The following is a 23,613-nucleotide window of genomic DNA, read 5'->3' as shown; positions in this document are numbered from 1 at the left end:
TCAAAGAACTGCCACAAGCCACATGTTAGGCTCACTGTTGCACGAGTTCAAGGCACTGTTCTAGGTTACAAAGTAGATTTTTTTTTTTGAAAGCGTATGTCAGCCCACAGCTCCCAGCTTCCTATCCACAGAGAACATCATCTAGTCAGAAAATTGCTTTATAATGCAATAATGTGTAGTCAACAACACAGCACAATGCACTGAAAACCATAGTCCCTTATAAACCTTATGTAAGAATAGGACAGAGCAGAGATCTACCTCCTCTTGTATCCCATCACTTACAGCAGTTGGAACAAGATGCTTGTGAAGGAGTACAAGACGATGCATACAACTTGAGTTGAATACGTAAAGCAAAGACTGTAGTAGCAACATTAGTTTTTAGCAGATGCTATCTTGTAAAATATGCCTAAAGAAATTTATACTGCACCAGATTGATTTAAGTCTTTTCATAGCTCTCTGCATATACCTTGGAACAATAATAGGATAAAGACTCACCAACGGCCCTTTTATGGATGTAGCGTATTTCTAACAGGCTGATCCACAGTTTATAATTATTTATGAAACATGCACCCAGTAATCCTGCCTCACAGCTAAAGAAACAATGCCTTACAATTACAAAGAAGGGGAGAACTGGAAACCTCTATTACTATTCTTACCACTGTACAGAGAGCATTTTTTCCAAAAAGCAAGATGCTTGCTAGCTCAGTATTTCCCAACACCCACCAGCTGTAGCAAACTACACCAATAACAGAGCAGAATACTTTTCTTCCAGTGCTGTACCTCCCAGTATTCAAAACAATCTGAATAATATATATACCAGAGGTCTCTTTACTAAGAAACTTCAAAGTGGTAGGAAACTTCAAAGTGGTAACTACAAATACATACACTGAAACCAAAGCAAAAGAAATTTGGGGGTTACTGTGGAACTGCACACTAGAGTCCCTACAGACAACATAAGCAAATAAAAGATAATTTTAAATTTTGGCACTGGTGTTAGCACAAGTGACAGATTAATAACATTCAGATATTTGGGTATTTTTTCTGTGGAAACAATTTTCTAGTGTACTGCACTGTATCACCGTACTGATGTCTGATATTCATCCTGCTCTAACTCGGGCTCGTGTCCAGCTGACAAAGACCAAGGCACAGCGCATGTGGTGGGGGGAGGCAAGTCTGTGAAGCACAGCCATGGAGATAAGGTAAAAGCAGTTTAATTTGCAGTAACATGATGTCCAAGTGGAAACTGCTTCTAGAAAAGGCAGCAACAAGTTTTGTTCCCATGTACGAATACCAATACGTACTTCCCTTCTAACATTAAGGCACCCATCTTTCCTTGAAAAGTGTTTCATATTTAGACTGAGTAGATACAGTCTGCATCAAACTTCAAATGCCATCAATTAAATAATTGAAAAGTCCTTATGGATCCTGATGGTTCCATTTTTAAGGAGTTCTCCTCCAGTGCAGTGCTCTGCTTCAAGCAGCTGAATACCCATCCACAGAGCTAAGAGGTATAATCCAATTCAGCAATTAGGGCTTTATTCCCTCATTAACCTTCCTCTCCTTTCCATGAAAATATTACAGCAGTCTGTAAAGAAGTTACTCTGGTTTGCAGAAGCAGACAAACTATGAACTTGGTCTCAAAGCTATGTGTGTTTTGTTGTTTTTTTTTGGTTCATTTATTCATTTATTTTACTCCACAATTGCCAAGTCGCATGGTAAAAAAAAAAAAAAAAAAAAAAAAAAAAAAAGGAAAACAACAAATCTCCCAAAATCTCCAATCCCTGCACACTGAGACATTACATGAAGCTACTTCTTTCAACAGTATTTAAGAGAAAAATTACTATTAGAAATTGGAAACTTGACTCAGCAACAAAACGTGACGACATGCTCTTTTGTGGTAGTCCCTCTGAAGGAAGGCTCTGCAGTTGGCATGCCAAAAGTATTGCCCAGGCCCCAAATATCTCCTAACCAGCTACCTGTGACTCGTGTTTCAGTCTTAGGAACAAGCAATGCTCACCACTTTAACATTTGGTTGCCCTTGATCTGTGTAGTTCCCTTCCAGCTGAACTATTCCAATTTCTAATTTAAATAAATGTCCTTCCAGTCTTCCAAAAGGAAGGTGGAACAGATTTGTTTCTGAAAAGTTGGCAAGCTTTCGGGCAATAGAGACCAGATGCCCAGCTTCCTGTGGCTGACAAAATTTATAAAGGTAATATTTTAAAAACGGTAACTCATTTTCTGTCATGTGGTTATTATTTTTTCCCTTTTAAGAAGACATCAGCCTTTCTATTCATTGCTCGTTATCACTGAATGTTACAAATGGTTAATAGAAACTTTTATTATTATTATTACCAGCTTTTATTTTTAGAGTAAGCCATCAAAAAAAGACTCAAATTTTTGTTTTGAAACTAAGATCCTGGAATATATTGATAAAATGCTAAACAAGGGATTACAAAACAGCAACTACACACAGTCATTAATTGAACTAATATCTGCCAGGGGCATCAAAATATGGTTTATTCTGTATGCAGCATTTATCAATTAAAAAGATGTGAAGATGAAGTATGGCCACTTCAGTATTTATACCATAAAGAAAACTATGAAAAACAGCTTCATGGTGAGGTAAATCTAAGATAACAGAAACATAACTCTATTGCATAAGCATGTGTTAGCTACAAAAATAAATCTCCAGGACCAAGTCCTCTATCTTCTGAGCCTCAATATGACCAAACGAGGTATTTTGGCCTTTGAAGACTTAAAAAAACAATATTTCAGATCGTCATGAATTATCAGTTTTACACTATTTAAAGCTTAAATAGTTCTGGAGAATTCATACTACAAATATGCTACAGTGATTCTGTTGATTTCCCTTTTAGGTAAAGGCATTTTAAAAATCCTTACTTCAACTGATACTTAATGGCTATATATTGTTCTGTTTTGTCAGTTACTGCACACTTTAAAGGCTAGAAACTTTTATACAACAGTTATTTCAGCAGCTTAACTAAACCATACGCTGCCGTGAACCTGTTTGCCCTCTAACAGTGATAGAAACTAAAAATCAAGCAGTAAGTATACCATCAATAACTCCTGAATGGCTACATTCCTAGTCAGCAAAGTTGTACAAATAAATACCTTTTTTGTTTATGCAACCGAAGTGTGGTTGACATACTTAGCTCTTACACCTTGTGCTGTTTCTGAACACTGCTCTACGCTTCTGTTCGTTAACCTCATTCAGCACGTTCTTCTGAGCGTTAGTTCAAACTATCACTAGAAAGTGTCATCAACGTTTGAGATTCACTTTACTTACAAAATGGCTTTTGAATAAGCAGAGTTCACGTCACATGAAATAAAAGAAATAAAACAACCCTCCAATAAAAACAACAAAATATACCCTACTAATGCTAATTTTAATCTCTGCCACCCATCTGAGGATAAACCCTAGTTTTAAGGCAGCTACACTCCTACAGCAGCTGACTGGTACCTCAGGAAGAAGCTCAACCCATCCTAAAGATTTGAAAACTAGTTTAAACAGGATGGTTAACTTCTGGGCAGGTACCCTGATGTCATTAGGTTGCGTGTGATGTATCCCTCCGTACTGGGTTTCCATGGCAAGGTTTTGGTAGCAGGGGTGGCCTCTGTGAGACGAATCCAGCAGCTGCCCCATGGCAGACAAGGGCCAGTTTCAGCTGGCTCCAAAGGGACCTGCCACTGGCCAGAGCTGAGCCAGCAAGCAAGGTCATTTGTGCCTCTGTGAGAGCAGATTTAAGAAAAGGAAAACAAACTTGCTGCATAACGGCAGCTGGGAGAGCAAGGAGTGAGAAGCAGCCCCGCAGCCCCCCAGGTGAGTGCAGCAGGAGGGCAGGAGGTGCTCCAGGCAGGCAGCAGCAGTTCCCCTGGTGGAGCAGGCTGTCCCCCTGCACCCATGGGTCCCACATGGAGCAGATCTCCACGCTGCAGCCCCCCCATGGGTGGAGGAGCCCCCGGTGGAGCAGGTGGATGTGGCCTGGAGGAGGCTGCGGCCCATGGAGAGCCCCCACAGGAGCAGGCCCCGGGCCGGAGCTGCAGCCCGTGGAGAGGAGCCCACGCAGGAGCAGGGGGTCTGGGGGAAGCTGCCGCCCATGGGGGACCCGTGCTGGAGCAGTTTGCTCCTGGGGGATGGACCCCATGGGACAGAGCCGTGTGGGAGCAGTGCTTGAAGAGCTGCTGCCTGTGGGCAGCCCCCACAGGCTCAGTTCAGAAAGGACGGCATCCTTGGGAGGGACCCCACGGGGAGCAGGGGCAGAGAGGGAAATAGTACATGCAAACAAAGCCTTAGGGACTGACTGCAGCCCCTATTCCCTGCTCCTCTGTGCCACTCAGGGGGAGGACGTAGAAGCAGGTGGAAGGGCAGAAGGTGTTTTTAGTTTGAGTTTCTCACTGCTCTACCTTGTTAGTAATAGGTAATAAATTACATTAATCTCCCTATGCTGGATCTGTTTTACCCATGGTAATTGAGTGATCTCCCTGTCCTTATCTCAACCCTCGAGGACTTTTCATCATATTTTCTCCCCCTTCCCCTTTGAGGAGGGAGAGCGAGAGAGCAGTTGCAGTGGAAATAGCTGCTCTGCTGAATAAAACCACCACACCCTCCAAGCAGCTTGTAAATCATGCCAGTAAGATAAAAAGGGAGACAGAATCCTTTGCACAATTTCATTCAAAGTTGCGTTTTCCTGAGTATATGAGAAATACCTGGTTCTGTTTATTTGCTTTTACTATGTAGTTTCCAATCCATTCTTCCTGTCAAATATAGTTGCATATCCTTCTCATGTCCACCTTTTTAGCACTACAGGTCATGCATTAGAAATTTCTAAGTCTCCCCCTCTGTGTTTTTCAAAGATTCTTTAGCACTTGAGGTATGTGATTGTCATTAAAGCTTTCTACTTCCCAAGTACTCCAAATAAAATGTTGCTGCCATAGTCAACCAAGTCTGACCTACTCAAACTACTCTGAAATAGATCTGATATACTCTCCTGACCTTTTCTGCAGAAGGAAGAAAAAATCTGCAACTTGAGTATTACAGGAAGAATTTAAAAGGTTCTTAAAATATTCACACTTCAGATTCACTCACTTCTAGAAAAGAGATTCACTCTGAGTCACAGCAGCATGTAACCACCAGTTCCATTTCTGACTGACTTTTCTATTTCAAAAAGAAGAAACTTGCAAAAAAACTTGGTGTTGGACATTTCATAAGGTAAATACATTAAAACTTCGAACTTGCTAATATATTTACGTGCTCAAAGAATTTTTTTGAATAGATTATTGAATTACTTGGCAAAATTAGAAGCCAATGTGTAAACAGAATGCATTTAGTAATTAAACTGGGCCTCAGTTACAGGGTTATATTGGCTGCTCCTCAACAAAAAACTTCCAAGTATCCTTGAACAAGCAAGTGAAACGTTTGTGCTTACCCTGAGTTTGTGCTTCATCCAGGAACAATTTTAGCCTTCTGCTTCTGAGCCCAAAAACTTTTGCTGTTTCATGTAGAAGACCTTGGTATGTTAATCCGTTCTGACCAACGGGGTTTTCCATTAGAAGAGTTCCCATTGTTCCTTTCTGACATTCTAAACAAGATAAAGAGTTACATAACTACTGATGAAGAATGATACTACTTTATCTACCTCGGTAAATCAAAATTTAGGATTTGTTCTTATAGTTCACCACCATTTCTTTATAGTGCTTCAGAATTAGCCGTTCCAGCTTACCTACAAATAACCACTAAATATGTTTATAAACTATAAACTCATAAGTGTAAGTGATTAACAGCTTGACAAGCAAAAGAAAATCTTGTAGAATTCTTTACCATTGTCAAATGGAGGACCTGGAAACTGGAAAACATGAAGTATTTCAGCAGGACACAGAAACCACTAACAACTACGGAAACTCCCAGAACAGATTCTCATAATCAAAACCCCAATTAAAAACACATTTTTTGCCCCAGGTAGGTTCTCAGTAATGTCTATAGGAATCCACATGGACAGGCAGTCCAGAAAGGACTCAGAGCAGAGCTGAGATGAAGAGCAAGTTACCAAGAACACAACTTTTCCCATCAAAGGTTTCAAAGCAGAAGCAGCCCAGCAGATTAGCAGCTGGAAAACAATTAAATGCACTTATCTATACTCCAGACCAGACTAATAATACAATTCCTTTGCCTTTTAAATAGCACTAAGAAATGTTTTACAGACTGTTTACAATGCCTTGGTAAAGAGCAGGCTTATCTTTCATCTTCCTATTCATTTCTGGTCAGTTTTAGATTCAACATTTTAAAATAAGCTGCACAGGTGAGCAAACTGTCAGAAACAGGGAAACAATGCTGAAGGGATCATGTTTAAATGCCATTTGTTATCTCAAACTAGCTCTTCACTTTTATGAAAAGGCAAAGAAAAACTAAACAATCACTGTGTTTATTATAAAGTACACACTAGAAGAAAAATAAATGAAATCACCATCTGCAAATTGAAACAGACATACGTATCTTCATCATCAAGAGATAGTGTCTGAAACAGATCAGAAAAAACTCAGCCTGTAAGCAAGGAGAAATCAGTATCCAACATACCTTGTGGTTTTGCATTTACTAACTGCAAGTTGATATACTGGCAGAGAAGAGCATCAGGAGAGTTGGTCAGAGCAGGTGCTGACCCTGTTGTCACATGTAGAGTCTTTCCACTGAGAGTAAGCAAGTCAGTTTTATTTATCAGTTCTGAAAAAGAAAATGAGACCAGTCAGGCCATTACAGGGAAGCCAAGGTCCAGCTCCTGCTCAGTTAGCTGACAGAGTCCTGCTAACTGATTCTGCTGTGGAAGCATTTGCAATTGCTTGCTCAAGAAAGGGTATTTCTCCAGTTTGACAAGTGGAATTTATGCGGGGGGAGGGGAAGTATTTCTTAATATTGCAGAGAACCTAATCTGCTATGGAAATCGGTTCCTACATCTCACTTCTTATGCACATAAATACATACATGATTACTTATAAATAACTTAAGCAAGAAGTTGCTCACTTAAGCCGTTTCTTTCTCATTACATTAAAACCTATGATCTTTGCCTCTACCCTGACTTCAGTAGCTGAAGCAGGGCTGGATTTGTGTTACCACGCAATGCTGAGACACTTCCCACATTAAACTTCAGGTAACAGTAAGTGTACAACCAGTAGTAGCTGGTTAGATCCCAAATAACATCCTTTGCATTGATATTTGCATTTAATGTCAACAACAGCTGATGATTCAACAGATAACTCCAGTCATGCATATTTAGAAATTGGTGGACATCAGACACAAAACAGGACTTGCACCTCATTTTTTTCTTAGAAGGATTTGAGATGCAATACCGGCACCTTGGAAGCACTCAGATGAGAAACAAATGAGGTACGTGAGCCTTCATTGTACGCACTACCTACCGGAGCAGCTAGCTGCCTGCCTACCAGAGAGATAAACCACCACCACCCTGCTGCGAGGCACAACACTGAAGAGAAAGAACATCCCTCTTTATTGCAGCTACAGAAGAACTCCAAAGACCAAATCTAGGAAGAATTAACGAATTTACTATCTTGCAAAAATTGCACACTGTATACAGAGCAGGCACGTGTCATCTCCTCCAACAGGTTTTCTTTCCCTATCAGTACTGTTTGCATGTCACAGAGCCTACGGTTTACAAAGCTTTTTTTCCATCAGTTCCTCTAAATGATTTTGAAAGATGGAGAAATTGCCTTTTTCTTTTTTTTTTTAAGGAAAAAAAAAGGAAGTTTATAAGTTTAAAAGCAAAAAAAAGAGGTGAAGCATTCTCACAGGCTATATGCTCTCAAAATTATGCCAGCTGCCAGAGAACAAAGCGCAATGCAATGTGGAAGGTTTATGAGACTGCCCTAGAGAAGGAAAAAAAGAGTATTTACCATTTCCACCCTTAGACTGCATCTAAGAAAGAATTTTGACTTAAGAAATCTCAGGTTTTGCAGCGTCTACACGTTAAGAAATATATTACGAAGAAATCTCAGCGTTCTGTTTTAATGGCACAAAATCCCTAGCCTTTAAAAATCATCTTTTTAAAAAATATATATATAAAAAGCTTTAAAGAAAAAGTAAAAACTTCATTGCTGCATCTAAAATTGAATTTTCATGAATGAGGTAATGGATGTATTGTAAGATAGCGGTCATCTGCCAGCTAACTGAACACTTTCCTGGTTTGTCTGAAGAGCAGGCCCAGGAGGAGCTTTGCTTGTAAGTAAAACCAAAATGGTTTTATTTAAAAGAAAGCAAGAGAAAACAACTAACAAGTGAAGGGTAAGTAACAAGAAAAGGAGTCAGCAGAGTTTCTTCCTAGCATAACTCTGAAGTGGCACTGCTTGCCATTTACTTGCCATTACCAGGCAATAGCTGTGAGACCACACCAGGGAGCAAGGAGCTTCATGGAGCAAGACCCCCAGCCCAAGTAACTCACAGCTCAGCGCCGTTACACAGGGGCCACAATCTGTGCAGGTCGATGCACATCAACAGGGCACAAACAGCAGTCAGTGCAATTTGCACGTTTAACACATCGAGCACTTTGCATTACAGGATCACTGCCATTTTCACAAGGAAGATCCCATGGACAGTGCTATCAATACACTCAGTTCACATGACTCGAATAACTAATAAATGAGACAAGTGGGTCATTTCTTCATATATTATGATACTCTTGAAAGGAAGCATATGTTGAAAAGTGCTCATCAATATTAAAATTACTTTTAAAGGCAGTTCTCCCTGCAGCTGAGATTTAAGTGGTAATGCTCTCTGCTAAGGTACCTTAGAGCCTTCATGGCCTTTTAAAAATTCAAAATAATAATAAAAAAAATCTTATTGAACTCCTGTTCAAAAACAATGATAAGAAACAAAAAATAGTTAGCCATCTGAAAATCATAAAGACAGAATAAGACATGGACTAAAAGATTTTCTAGGGAAATTCTCAGTTCCACCCTCTTCCTTCTCCCCTCCCTGCCTTCTTTTAAATCCTAAATGATTTATGGACTCATATAGTCTAAGAAAAATAGATTTGTTTTAAAAAGGTCTTTTTCAATATGGGCTACTTCCTTGAAAGCTGAGTGCAACTCAGAAGCTGTGCACAGTAAGAAGTGTGTAAAGTTTTCAGCTATCTAGAGCAAAAAGAAACTCACAGACAACTATTCTTATGATCCAATTTGAGCCCACCCTCTTTCCTTTAAATAACTTAAACAGAAAAAAAAATTAAGAAAAAACTAAAATGAGAAATTCTGTTCTTGTTTCTGAAGACCATTAGAAATCCCAGAACCTTGCTCAGTGTTTGTGCAGTTACTCAAAATACATCAATTCACTGCTGGGGAGGAAATGTTTATCCCATTATTTCAATGTTCTACTGAGAAAGAGGGCCTTGACATATTTTAGCCTGCCTTAATACAAGAACAGCCTGATTTTATATCATTATGCAACCTTAAGTAAATCTTCATTACAATTAGAAAACAAGATAATAAACTACTGCAAGTAAAGTGGAGGGGCCTAGAAACCACAGGAAGGAAAACAAGCAGCCAGAAATATGGTTTTACTGGGTCACAATTTTATTAACACATGTGGGACCAATTCAGCAACAATTCGTCCAGAGTGCACGACCTTTCCTTTGCAACTCCTCTCAGAGTGGCTGATACCAGCTCCTTGCCTTACCTAAGGAGCCCCCGGGCCTGTGGCGAGGCCTCACCTAACATCACCCAAGCAAAGGCTGGGTGGATAAAGCCAAAGGATTGCATCTGAATTGAACCAGACACCAAGAGTTGCAGCTCTGTTCTCTAACATCCCTAAGAGCTATTTTCTTTTTACATGCTTGCATTCAGCCCTGGCTCCACTGGGAGCATCATCTTCTGCTCATCAATACTTGTCCAAATTCTCTGCCAAAGTAAATTTGATAATCTAATCTTTCCAAGGGAATTTCCATGTCATTAACAAGTCAGCAGGGAAAACACCCTCTTTGCCTTGACCACTTACAAAGAGTAAAAGATCAAAATCAGCATGCCCAGCTGGAAAGCTCAAATGCAAACAAAAAAAGTGGCACGGAAAGGGAAGAAATGAAGCCTTCACCACTACAGCAGAAAAAAGCATTTGAAAGAGGGGTAAACTAAATAAGGATCCAAACAGCTTATCATCTCAATAAGATGAAAATTTCCCAACTCTTCTTGGCCTTTGCAGGTCATGTCTTAATATCCACGATGGTTCATGAACCATACTTGTACACATCCATCCCTGTAGGGATGTACTGCTATGAAGTGTATCACTGTTGTTCAGAAAATGATTTAAAGGAATACCATTTCCTCCTTTAAAATATAAACTCGGTAAAGATGCTGAGGGACTCAAAGGTTCCTGTATATCATCCATAACTGAAAGCCAAGAATGATCATTTCATATGAGAAACTATGCAGTTCAAGTGAGCACAACTTGGAAAGAGCTTTTACATTAAGCTAAGTGGATTACATCAGAGAAAGTTAAGATATGAAAAGGCCCAAAACATTCTTGCCAACATGCATTCAGGAAATTACAAGTCACAAAACTAGAGCTGTTCTTACTGACATTATAGACTCAGGTAAGTCTACTCCCCTACTGGTATCATTGGCACACAAACTGGTGATCCACAGCAGTCCTGTGTGAAACCCAAAACAGCCTTTTGCAAAAGCCAATTAAAATATCTCCTCTTACATGTTGCTTCACTAGTACCTCTGTGAAAACACGCTAGCAAAGGTTTCTACAGCTGTCAAACTTCAATTTTTGTGGTATTTTATCATTTCTTTGTCACTCATCTCAGACTTTATGTTGTTAATGGTGTGGAAACAAACAAATGAAGTTTCAACTCCAAGATGTGCCTGTAAATAACCCTAAGAACATAAAAAGGATTTACTGCTACTGTCAAAACCTATCTGAAGTTGTATCACTTCAAGTACTCTGCATTCTGTATCCATTCACTAAAACATTTGGTTAATATTATTTTGTTCTCGGTGTGCTGATTTTTAAGATGTCACTTTTGCTGATGTACTGGAATATTACATGTAATGTAATAATAAAACAGCATCTTCATCTCAGAGAAGAGAGCGCCAGCTTGCTGGTAGGATCTCAGAGTCACTAATTGCAACATCTTTCATAATGTTTCTCTGTCTCAGTTATTTTATCTTTGTAATGAACTGAACTATGATATAACCTGCAACTCTATATATAATCCATAGAAAGTGCTTTTTGTTCTCATGCCTTAACAGAGGTAAAGTTCAAGCTGCAAAAATATTCAATAGATTTTCCTAAAAAGAAAAAAAATGCAGAGATCCTCAGCTTTCTCTAGGGTGAAAAATAGAATGATTTTTTTCTCTATACATAGGTACACTTTGCATTCAGTTTAAGTTCTCACCCTGCCCACTGAGGCATTGGGGAAAAAAAATGAAATCATGCAAAAGCTGATGACAGCTTGCCATCAACATATAGCATAGCCTGGACCTGATAGAGACATTTTCTGAAATAAATCAGAGTTTGTCCTGATGAAAGCTGCTATGGAAATAGGTTAACAGAAGAGATGAGCATCATTTTAACAGCAGATTTTGGAAACATTCTAATGTGACTATAAACAAAGTCTCATAAGTTAAGTATTATAAAGCAGAATATTTCCTTGTGCATTTTCCTGTCAATTTTGTGTGTGTGTGTATATACATATGTATAAATTGTACAGTAAGTAATTCCTGGCTGCTGCTAGGAAGACTCAATTTTCCTTGTCATACTCCATTTACCTGTTTTTCCATTAAAAACTGTCAGTTTTGAATTTTTAAGACCAAAAATGCAGGAGACAGCATCTACAAGCCCAGTGAAGTTCAAGGTATTATCTCCTTTTGGATTTTCCAGCAGCAACACACCATCTAAAACAGAAATTATGAAATTAACATACAGTTTGCAAGAAACATGAATTTCAATGATTTTCTAATGAGGTTTTCTAATGACTTCCAGCAAATTACTAAGCTAATTTAAAACTGACAACACTACATACTTCCAGAACTTTTTGTAGAAAGAGGGAAAGAGAGAAGAAAACAGGAAAACTGACTCGAATGTATTGCAGATTTAGTTATATTTGTTTTTATTAACAAAGTTACTGTTGCTGAATTATAATCCAGTATTACATTGATTAAGAAGTGGCAGACTGTACGCCAAGATGTTCACCAGGTTAGTTATCTTCATTAATACAAACATGATACAAAGCATAATTGCACTGACAAAAAATTTTAAACAAATTTAAGAAAAAGATACAGAGTACATTTAGTTTGTTCTCATTTTAATATAAAACTCAGCCTGGTAATACTTTTAATAATATCACTATACTGACTTATGTAATGTACTTTTGACTATCCAAAACAGTTTATTCTCTAGTTTAAGTATTCTTTTCAGTTCTATCTTTTTTTTTTTTTTTCCAGAAATAGTATCTGGTCCACAGAAAGGCATCTCCTACATATTACTACATAAAGAATTTAAAATTCTCAAGGGACATACTCTGAGCCTGGGTGAATATACGCACACAAGTTTGTATACGCACACAAAAAATATGACTATTTTTTACTTTTAATAAACTCATTTTGGAGAGCTATTGAAAGCTGCTTTGAAAGAGAGCATCTTCTTGGCATCAACATTCCTCACTCCGTTTTCTGAACAGTCTTTTAACACACCACCACAGACAAATCAAAACGGGTACATTCCTACCTTGCTCTGTCCCATTAGCACAGACTTTGAGGTTGACGTAGGCACAGGCTGGACCAACACGCTGGCACACACCACCTCTGACAAGTGTAATTTCTAGCTCTGATCCCTTCAGCTAAAAAAAAAATAAATAAATACATATATTGCTTACATATTGTTTTGCTGATTTTTTCTTCAAACTTCATGAATATTTTTGTCTTTTTTATACTAAACATCACTCATTTTATTAAAACAGCAGATTTTGCCACTTCTTCCTTCAGAAACAGTGCTCCAAATATGAATTGATCTTTAACTTAAAGATGAATCAGCATTTAACATGTGAAAAGAATAGAATAAAGCGCCTCAGTGTGACTGCAGTCTCTCAAAATCTAACCCCAAAATGAATATACTTAAATGATGAAGACTCTTCCAGAGGTAATTCAGAGTATCTGAACACAGGATGCTGTTCTCAAGTTGTCTTCTGAAACCTTCATCTGCCTGCACTGGCTACAGACAACAGCCAGGGCTACAAGTTGTCCTCATATTAAGTCTACTGCAGAAACAAATGTATTTTTTTACAGGCCTTAAACCATAGCTTTGTTAAGACCATGTTTTCTCAAGCCCAATTCTCTTCCTGAGCTAAATACAGGTTGATATTCCTCCTGAACTTATACCAATTTTCATGAGAACAGCACTCTAAGTGATCACCTAAGTTTAAATCCATAATGAAACAGGTGTCATTCAGAAATCACGTACAGAAACAACTGGTAGTATATTGCTATTTAAAACCTTTTTCTTAAATAAATATAGAGCACAAACATGGAAATGCTGCTCAGCGCTGAGCTCCTACTGCAACCTAGAGAAAGACTGATGGAGCAGCACATCTTGTTTTGTGCTTACCTACTTTCACCAGCAACTAAACATTCATTACACATGGAGCTGCTTTTCCCTCCCAATATTTTCTGAAAAAACAGCTGAAGTTTCCAGCTGTCTTTCAGAACAAGCCTCTGAGAAGGATTCATAATTAATGTTCTTTATGTAACATTGATCCAGGATACTTTCACAGAAACACTAACCCTGAATGTAATCAAAATACTTCCAGAACAAATAGACTGCTTTTCATTTTTGTCCCAGTCTTTACACATATTCAGCATCACACGGATTTCCAATCGTCTTTTTAATAACTTCCAGAGGTTTACTGCAGTGACCCTGCCAGAACTGCTTAACTTAGGAACCCACGTGCAGCATTACACACTTGGGTTTTTCACCTTGCACCTGCTTTTGTACCTGAAAGCGCACAATGGTCCTTGTAAAACATTTTCCACTTCAGTGCTGCTTACCCACCCCCATCAACAGAAGACAGTCAACGCATAATTCAGTTTCGATGAAAAGCCTTTATGCCTGAAAGTGCTAGTACAAAATGTGTGCGCAGGTATGACCAAGAAAACCCACCAAGCACAGTTGGGTTTGATGCGCTGACCTGCAAATCCACTGCACATCACTGCAGCTATTTTAACTCTCCACAAAGGGCCAAACTGCTACCCTGAAAGGACTTCTTCAGAAAAGCTTTTTCATTTCAGATATTTTTATTCACTGCTGGTGCTGTGACAAGCTAGTCGCAGCAGAACACAGAACAGAGTGCAAAACATCTGCCCTGAACAATCCATCTCTACAGTCCCGGAAAGTGAGACTTCCGAGGAAGAATTTACAGTTGCACTAAAACCCCAGTCATCTGTTTCTGTCTGCAACCTCTCTTTTAAATACTAAATATCTGACTAATAAGTCAGAAGCCCATCAAGTCTGTAAACACAGCCATTTAAAGGTGCAGAAAGCTCCCCACCTGGCAAAGCCCACAGCTGAACTCTGCAGGGAGGTACTTTGTGGTAATTGAGGCTCCTTAACCTATGCTAAAAACAAATGGAAATTTACTTGCAAAGTTTGTCTTTGCTTCAGATACAGCGCTTAACTTTGGTATGCAGAACTTGCAGTGAGTCACAGCTCATGTTCTTGTTTGGGGGAAAAACAAGAAAGCAAAAAACCAAGCCCAAGACTTTAAGCTAGCAGGCAGGAACTCACAGCCCTATGGCCGCCGCAAGATGACCATCGCCTGTCCATAAACCTACTCACCAACTGCAACAGCCACACAGAACTGTCATGCGTAGTGTTACTTCAGGTACAATTCTGTAGGTTTTCCCTACTCAGCAATCCAGTATTTGTGCAAATGTGTATTCTGATCCACAGACCTCTCTCTGGTTTACATACTGCTCACCATTCCAAAATCCAAACGATGTCCGATTTTGCTGACATCCAGACAACAGCTTGTTTACATTTCCTATTACATCCCTAATAACCAGCACCTTCTGTCAGGGCAAGATTTCTTCATTACATAAAGAGTGTTATTTGAAACTAACAGACTTGTTTAGCTACCCACAATGTTCTTCTGCACCAGAATATGCTAAATTAAGATTTCAAAAGCAGACAAATAATGGGGAGGTGAGTGGAGAGGACATACTTGCACAGGCATGGAAGCCTTCACAGAAAGATGCAGTGACCAACAACAAAGCGAACAAACCACACAATTTCAGATGTAGGCTACCAGAAAAGTGTTTCCCAGCACTACACGTTTCTGATGCTACTTTTACTTTCTGAATTGTATTTGATGTTGATTTAAGCTGTCCGTCGACAGCATCACAATCAGGTAAGAAATAGCAAAATTTTCCAGACACCATATTCTCTACTTTTACAATGTTTTTCTTCGTCTGTGTTTGTCTCTAGATGAAACTACTGATTTTGAAAAAGGCCAAACACACCTTTGTTTCAAATCCATACAACTTCAAAAATTTAATTAATATAAAATGTTTCCCTTACACATGCTGCCAGTAGGACAGACAAAATGTGCCTCCTTCTCAGCTATTCTCATAGCCCTACCCATTTTGTAAAACAAATTGGAAGAACTAATATATCATAAATTCTTGTCTTCCTTGGTTAGCATGACATTTAGATTAAAGAACCTGTTTCACCCATAATTCTGATAGGCATGAGTGAATACAGTCAGTTTGCATAAAACCAAAAGAGTGTTCTTAAAACTTGTCAGAAGAAACAGTCAAAGAAAACAAAGGAAAGTTCAGATTTGGTGATGAAAGAATAAGCCAATCTGCAAAACTGCATTGTTACAAAAGGCTGAACTTCAGGAAGAAGAAAAACACAAAACATCCTCAAACATTATTAACTGAAACTGGCCTTAAGTCAAGATGCAAAATTTAGCTTCAAAGGAGAAAATTTCTAAGTACAAAAGCGTATTAACTTAAAGAAATCAGAACAACAATACTTTTGCTTTCTAAACAATGCACTAATCCAAATATAAATAACTATCTGAAGTACTTTAAGCTCACACAACTTGCAATTAACATATTTACTTCAGTACCCAAGTGGCTTCGTTTCCAAACTTAAGAGACAAGCAACAGAGCCCACCTATTTTATTTTTTAAACCAAAAAGAAAAACATGGACATTCATAAACATGAAATAACATCCCCTTTATCCCACAAATACTGACATACAAATTATCTGCAATCAAAACAATTCTTTCGGTTAAAAGCTTATAGGAAAATGAACTATGCAGTCAATGCTTTTTCCTTCTTACTTGGGTGGTCTCCTGGATGAGAACTTCTTTTGACGTAGGCACCGGGTAAGGTTTTAGGGCAGCCTTTATTGTTGCAAGAATGAAATCTGTATGTTCCTTAATAACAGTATCCAAGTAGTCACCTTCTGGATATGATCTGTAGTACACTGTAATCTCATCTGTAGGAACCAGATTTCGCTGTAGGACATACCAAATAGACCATTAATTGACAGCAAGCCTAAAAGTTGAAGAAAAAACGTATTAGATATTTACCAGACATTTGTTAGAAATTTCCCCAAAAATACTTGAATAAAGCAACTATTTTGTCAGAAGGGAAAGGAAGAGGCATGAAACATGGCGGCACTTTCTTCTAAAGACAATGACCAACTAAAAAGCACACTTTCCTCAAAATATCTCATTTACAAATTCATTTACTAACTCTCCCCCTTAATGAAATGAAAACTGATACTGAACTCTAACAAAATTCTGTTTCAGTAAGAAAAAAAACTTGCATCCTAATGCCATTCCAGCAGTACTTATTGTAGATCCAGAATTGCATTAGTCGTTTACTTTGATAACAGGAGTGGGAATCAAATAACGACAGTAAATGCATATTAGCATCATGCTAAGTGATAAGCAACACCAAGGATTTTGATATTCATTTAAATAAGTTACAAACTTATGTCATTACAGAAATAAATATGAATCATCCAGTAACTTAAGGCTTTTCATGGCCACATTTCTTCCTAATTTTACGAAGATATATATACACACACACACACACACAATTAAATGTGAAAGGGGAAGGTGACAATTTTAGTATACGTTTGTCATTTTTCATGCATGCTCTTAGTGAAGATTAATACAGTCTCTAGCCCATCGCCACCAAGTTTGCTGAGTAGGAAAACCCCAAATGTAAGGGTTTATTTTAAAAAACTTGCAAGTTCAGAAACTTTTTAATTTTTTTGTCAAGAGTTACATATTAATGTAATGTCCTCTCCACATAAATACTTTTTAGACCTGTAATCATCTCCCTGGTGACCCAGCTTTCTGAGCACAAAATGGAGGCACTGAGCACAGCTCTTTTTGGATTATTATCGTAGATAGAGAGAAGTTACATTGGTTCAAAGTGCTTTAACATAAAGGTCAGACAGCATCACTTATATGTATGATGAGAACAATTAAGAGTGGAATCATTTATGTCAATTGGTGCCAGAAATGCCTCCTGCAATTTGCTAAGACGTGAGTCTGTTTCTTTTAGCAGTCCTAAGCTCAGAAGTCTTGGCTCTCACCAGTCCAGCTGATGTAACACACCAGGACTGAGACTGAACAGATCACAGCACTTGGCAGGAGGGAGGCAGGCCCAAGAGATAGTTAACTGGGACTGAACCACTGCTACGTGGCCAAAGGGAGAAAAACTACAGGGACTCAAAAAAAAAAAAAAAAAAAAAAAAAAAAAAAAAAAAAAAAGTGTATCCACTACTAATGACATAGTAACCTTAGGCATTGGTACGGGTTGCCCAGGGATGTGGTGGAGTCACTATCCCTGGGGGCGTTTAAGGAAAAGGATAGACGTGGTGCTTAGGGACGTGGTTTAGTAGGTGATAGTGGTGGTAGGGGAATGGTTGGACCAGATGATCTTGGAGGTCTTTTCCAACCTTAATGGTTCTGTGATTGCATAGTAAGCTCAAGATTCAACTCTAGTTCCTTTAAATACGGAAATTCAAAACAAAAGAATGATTTCAAGCCATTTAAGCCAGAACAAAGTTTGAGATCAGGGGTAAATGATACAGGTCTTCACATTTTAATTAACAACCTCAGTTTCTGCTACATATCGCCCAGGAAGAGCTTAAAAGTAAATTGTCTTATTCCATTGCTTCCTAACCTTTTTGCGAAGCTTCTGAATGCGGTTAATCACTTCCCGGGCAACTCCTTCATCCACCATGGACTGGTCTGGGGTAACATCTAGCAGAACTAAAACCTAAGGATTCACAGAAGAGTTGAACAGGTGACAAACTTGAAACAAGCTAGTATTAACTCACAGTTACATTCTTCCTGTGCTCCTCACAAAAATACCAGGTTTAAGAGAGCACTTTAACATCTCCAAAACTGAGAAGATAGCCTACCACATACCGAGAGCCTAACTGGTAAGAAAAACCACCCCAGCTTCTCACCTCAACAATTCTGTTCCACTTTTAGAGGAATGCTTCCCTTAAAGCAAAGAATAAGAAAAAAAAAAAAAAAAAAAAAACAATAAGATACCTGAGCATCGGAATGTGCCTCAAACTGGGCAGATCCTCCCGCAGTCTGATCAAAGGTATACATGAGACGAAGATCTTCCTCATGAAGTTCATGTCCTTCTACAACAATGGTGCCTGCAGAATAGGCAGATGAAGAATGTTTCTTACAATCAGAATAAAAAAATAAATCAATAAAAAGCTTAAAACAAATTCCAGACTTAAAATAAATGAAATTTATTACAATTGTCATACAGTTAAACCACAATGAAATGCTAGTAGAACACGCTGAGCATTCAGATTCTCATTCAGATTTTTCATACTAACACTTCTGCAGGCAGAACTCAGCTCACACACAGACCTTCTGTATACCCTTTGAATGAAACAGAACTTAAAAATAACCTGCATATTCAAGTAAACGAAAAATTCACATTCAAGCAGTTAACTGAACAGATATAGCTGGAAAATTCACACCCGCTTGTAAATCTGCAGTTGAAGCCATGATTCCAGAATAAAATCTGTCACACAAATACTCAGTTCAAATTTGACTCAGTCTTATGGAAAATATCATTCTTTACTCCATTTTGGACATCCAGTAGAACTTAAACAGGTGAACAGTGTAAGATTAGTATACACAACCACCTCAATTCTACAGTCAAGAAAATTGATTAAAAAAATAATAAAAAACCTCATACACCCTCTTCTCATTAACAAACTCTAATATGGATGATACCTGGGAGGTAAGCTTTATGTTTCCATAAGTCTAGAAAAAGATACTTTTGCATTTGTTTGATTAATATATATAAACCAAGTGCAATTACTTGGATTTTTCTGATAAATCCCAAATCTTTTGTGTTGCTTTTTTTTTTTTTTTTTTTTGACAATTTTGCTATGGTTTAGCGGTTTGTACCACCACGTACCTGTCTCCTGGAATTCCTCCAGCTGCTCGCTCTTCAGCTCTTTGATTGCAGCCATGACAAGTTTAAATGCACCTTTCAGGCGCTTCCCAAGCACCATGTGATCTGGTTCCGCTCTCAGCCGGACTCCGTATTTATCTTTGTTAGTAGATAATGTCACTTGACGGACATTAAGCTCCTGCATAAACACACCAAGAGGAAAAAGGAAGCTAAAGAACAGCCATCTCTGACAACTCTTCAGAAGTCTAGAAAAGCAGGGGCCATGGGACTAGGAAAGTGGTAAGTCCCAAGCTGCAAATTTTTTGAATGGTTGCTTCTGTGAACCAAGTAATCTGCCAACACAGCAACAGCAAATAAACCCAACCAATCCTAAAACTGTTCTTCAACAGAAGATCCTATTCTCATCTTCAGCCTTTAGGAAGACATTTCACCAATATCAACAGACACCAGTCAGCTCTCAACTCAGATCAGATCCATTTTCAACAAGCTTTTTTATTTTACTGTTACAACTGCCTGGAAAGTTAAAACTATTACTTCTGTGTGCAATGGCACTAGAAAATGGTCTGCAAAAATTCAACAAGGAAGATTTTACTAAAATATGCTTTTCAAAATGCAGTTAGCCATAGAACTATAATGAAAATCTTTGCTTTAAGTCAAACAACAGTTACTGCTCCATCTTGTCTCTTTCCTTTTGTTTATTCTAGGTCCTTACTGTACAGAAAACCACCTTGCTCAGAAAAACCACTGTCAAGCACAAAGCGTTGTAGCACATGAATACCAAAGATCAGTGAGCAGGGGCAGCCAAAAAAGCTTATATGCATATGTCATCTTCAGAAGGAATCCAAGGACATTATTTTGCCACTACAAAGAACCATGGGCGGGCCCATATTTTGAGTAATGTGCAGTTTTTGTCCCCATGTTTGAATGGGGACATAGTGGTGCTACAGAGAGGGTTTTATGGAATAAAAACTGATTAAGAGGACAGTGTTGCTTCTATATGAGGAGAGACCAAAATGTCTGGAGCTCTTTGGAGAAAAGGATACTTAAGGGGAATAAGATTGAGGTTTAGAAAGTTAAGAAGGAGGTGGAGAAGGAAGGTAAGAACGATCACAGAATCACAGAATTTCTAGGTTGGAAGAGACCTCAAGATCATCGAGTCCAACCTCTGACCTAACGCTAGCAGTCCCCACTAAACCATATCCCTAACCTCTACATCTAAATGTCTTTTAAAGCCCTTCAGGGATGGAGACTCCACCACTTCCCTGGGCAGGCTGTTCCAGTGTCTAACAACCCTTTCGGTAAAGAAGTTCTTCCTAACATCCAACCTAAACCTCCCCTGGCGCAACTTTAGCCCATTCCCCCTCGTCCTGTCATTCCAAATCTCCAACTGATCCCTCGAGTGCAGTGAAAACAGTCAGAGATGGGTGTAAAACAGATCCACAGCAAGGAGTTAACCCTTGGAACCTAATGCCACGGGAGGAGGAAATCAGGAGTGTACCAGCAAATTCAGCAAGCAATTACACTCACAACAGGCAGGCAAGAAGATATTAAAAGGAATAAGCAGGGATCTGTCCTTAAACATCTTTAATACAACAACTCCAAATGGCCAACTCCTGGATGTGTTCCCTGAAAGAAGTAACCAGACACCTGTGCTCTGTAAACAGCCCTCACTACTGCAGGACACACCATACACTGCTAGACGAGCTGTTATTCTAAGCCATTGAGTCACTTCTTACGTTCTTAACTACAACTATTTTCCTCATCATATAAACATACTAAAATCACCATTAAAAATATAATTGCACACCCAGACCATCATACAATATCAAATTCAAAAATACACAGGGAACTCTACACTTCATTCTATCCAAGAAACAAATGCTTCACACACATAACTAATTACACCATGAACTACTGCCTTGGTATACCTCCTGTAAGTGGAAGAACCACCCTGTATCCCAATGTTATTTTGGATCTTCAAGATAGCTTTACAAGGAGGGGAAAAAATAAACAGGCTAAGAATGAAACAAAGGCAGGACTTGACACCAAAATTCCCTGTTTCATGTGGTCTCACTGTAAAATACCAGGGACAGAACTTGGATAGTCTGACTTGCCAACATGCAGCTCTTCTACAGGTACAAAACTGTGCATATCTGGAGCACATTACACTGCAATTCTGTAGGTTGCCTGTCAGATTGCCCAATACTCGAAGCATTGAATACTTGGAGTTGTGTTTAAATCTCCACCAGAAGGTTGTTAGAGTTCACATTGACATGACACAGAATCAGCAAGTGCATCTGGCAAGCAAGCTGCTCCAAGTCTTGTAGGAAGCAGAAGTAAACAGTAGCAGAAAGGACTAGCAAATAGCCAGACATTTAGACTGAGAAGTAACTCTTAAATACAACCTCTGAGCTAAAAGTCTAATTCCCCAGGAAGTCCTACTGGCATGAGGAGCCACGAATACAACTGAATCTAATTTTATTTAATACATCTTTTAGGAAATCTAATGAAAATTACGTATTTCAGAAATTCAGTTTTAATCGAAATGAGCCCACAATTGGTAAATGACAACCGGGGGGTGCGGGGAGTAGCAATCTAAAAAATAGCACAAGTTTAAATATGATTTTGGGCCTCATTAGATAAATTACACACAAGCATCTCCATCAAGACAAATATCCTATGCTAATTTGATTAAGAAACCATTCTTATTTATACATTATTTGTTACAAAACTAAAACAGTTCTTAAAAAAAAAAAAAAAAGCAAATCTGTATCTTGGATTTCTTTATAATTGTCTCATTATACTGCTTTGATTTAAAATAGTGCTTATTATTACCTTCTCAGTAAAGCAAAATCATCTATACATGTACCTGCTAACACTCATATACACAAACTGAAGTAACTGATTCTTCCTCCCAGTTGGAAGAGCTGCATATTCACATGTTCTCAGTGCTGTACAAGGGCCTTCAGTATGAGCCAATACTTCATGTGCCATACATGATCAGACTGACCTGCAACCCACCTACCAACACTGTCCAATTCTCAGAATAGAGAAGAAATGCCAGTGCTGTGCTTCAGGCTGGGCCGGGCCTTTTACTTACATGGAAAATAAATATTAGTTATGCAACACTGTGAGAAACCAAATACTGAAGGACCACACACACTGCCACAGTTTACTTGTCAGTTAGCTCAACCCATTCACTGATTCAATCTACTGTTATTTCATTTTGTGAGCTTGGTTCTTTTTGCATGACAACTCCATGCTCTGGACAGTTCTAATATTAAGTTCCATTTATTTAAATTATTTTGTATGTTTTGATGATGAGAGTAAAACTACAGATCAAAGAATACAGTTATTATTTTTAAAAAGTGATCAGCATTTTTCAGAGAACTGACAACTGTATTTTTCAATGTCTTTAGTTGGCAACTGCATGAGATGAAATGGTGCAAATTTTCTTAGATATTACCTCTGGCACTAGAAACACACCTCTGGCAGTAACCAAAGGTTCTGAAGTTGTGAATATGGAAGGAGGTTGATGAATAAAACTGTGAATAATACTGCAAAGTAATCACACAGAATCACAGAATTTCTAGGTTGGAAGAGACCTCAAGATCATCGAGTCCAACCTCTGACCTAACGCTAACAGTCCCCACTAAACCATATCCCTAAGCTCTACATCTAAATGTCTTTTAAAGACTTCCAGGGATGGTGACTCCACCACTTCCCTGGGCAGCCTGTTCCAACGTCTAACAAAATACTACCCACTTGCCCATATTCATTGATCTCTACAGCTGTGAGCTGTCCTGGTAAACAACTAAATTGATTGCAATACAGTACAAAAAACACACATGCTTTTGCAACAGCCTGATGAATTTTAAGATAGAAAATACTTTGTGCTATTTTTTATTATGCATTCGTACTTCCATAAAGGTATTTACGTTTGTTGAAATTCATCTCCCTAAAACATATATGTTAACTTTGTTTGAAATAGCAAATTAAGTGAAACCTACTTTTGCATATTCATCCAGTTCTGCAATAATTTATCAAGTTGTGAGGTTCTTGTCACCTTTTACCAGCTGTACAAGTCGACAGCAAATTTTTCCACCCACCTTTTT

General features: G+C 38.5%; 1 protein-coding gene across 2 annotated transcripts in view; it reads right to left on the bottom strand.

Moving 5' to 3' along the window:
- The window catches only part of IARS1 (isoleucyl-tRNA synthetase 1), a 101,918-nt gene that overhangs the window by 805 nt on the left and 77,500 nt on the right, over positions 1 to 23,613 (bottom strand). For both annotated transcript variants that reach the window (XM_082768360.1, XM_082768361.1), the window contains exons 27-34: positions 19,502 to 19,676; positions 18,607 to 18,719; positions 18,230 to 18,325; positions 16,366 to 16,542; positions 12,749 to 12,860; positions 11,791 to 11,916; positions 6,593 to 6,736; positions 5,448 to 5,600 (exon numbers count right to left, since the gene is read on the bottom strand). In XM_082768360.1, the coding sequence (XP_082624486.1) occupies positions 5,448 to 5,600; positions 6,593 to 6,736; positions 11,791 to 11,916; positions 12,749 to 12,860; positions 16,366 to 16,542; positions 18,230 to 18,325; positions 18,607 to 18,719; positions 19,502 to 19,676 (1,096 nt within the window). The remainder of the gene's footprint in view (positions 1 to 5,447; positions 5,601 to 6,592; positions 6,737 to 11,790; positions 11,917 to 12,748; positions 12,861 to 16,365; positions 16,543 to 18,229; positions 18,326 to 18,606; positions 18,720 to 19,501; positions 19,677 to 23,613) is intronic.

This window comes from Aythya marila (genome assembly GCF_965140915.1).
Source record: "Aythya marila genome assembly, chromosome: 10".
NCBI classification, from domain to species: domain Eukaryota; kingdom Metazoa; phylum Chordata; class Aves; order Anseriformes; family Anatidae; genus Aythya; species Aythya marila.
The sequence above is the reverse complement of the archived record's forward strand: the minus strand, read 5'-3'. Positions and strand labels throughout refer to the sequence as shown.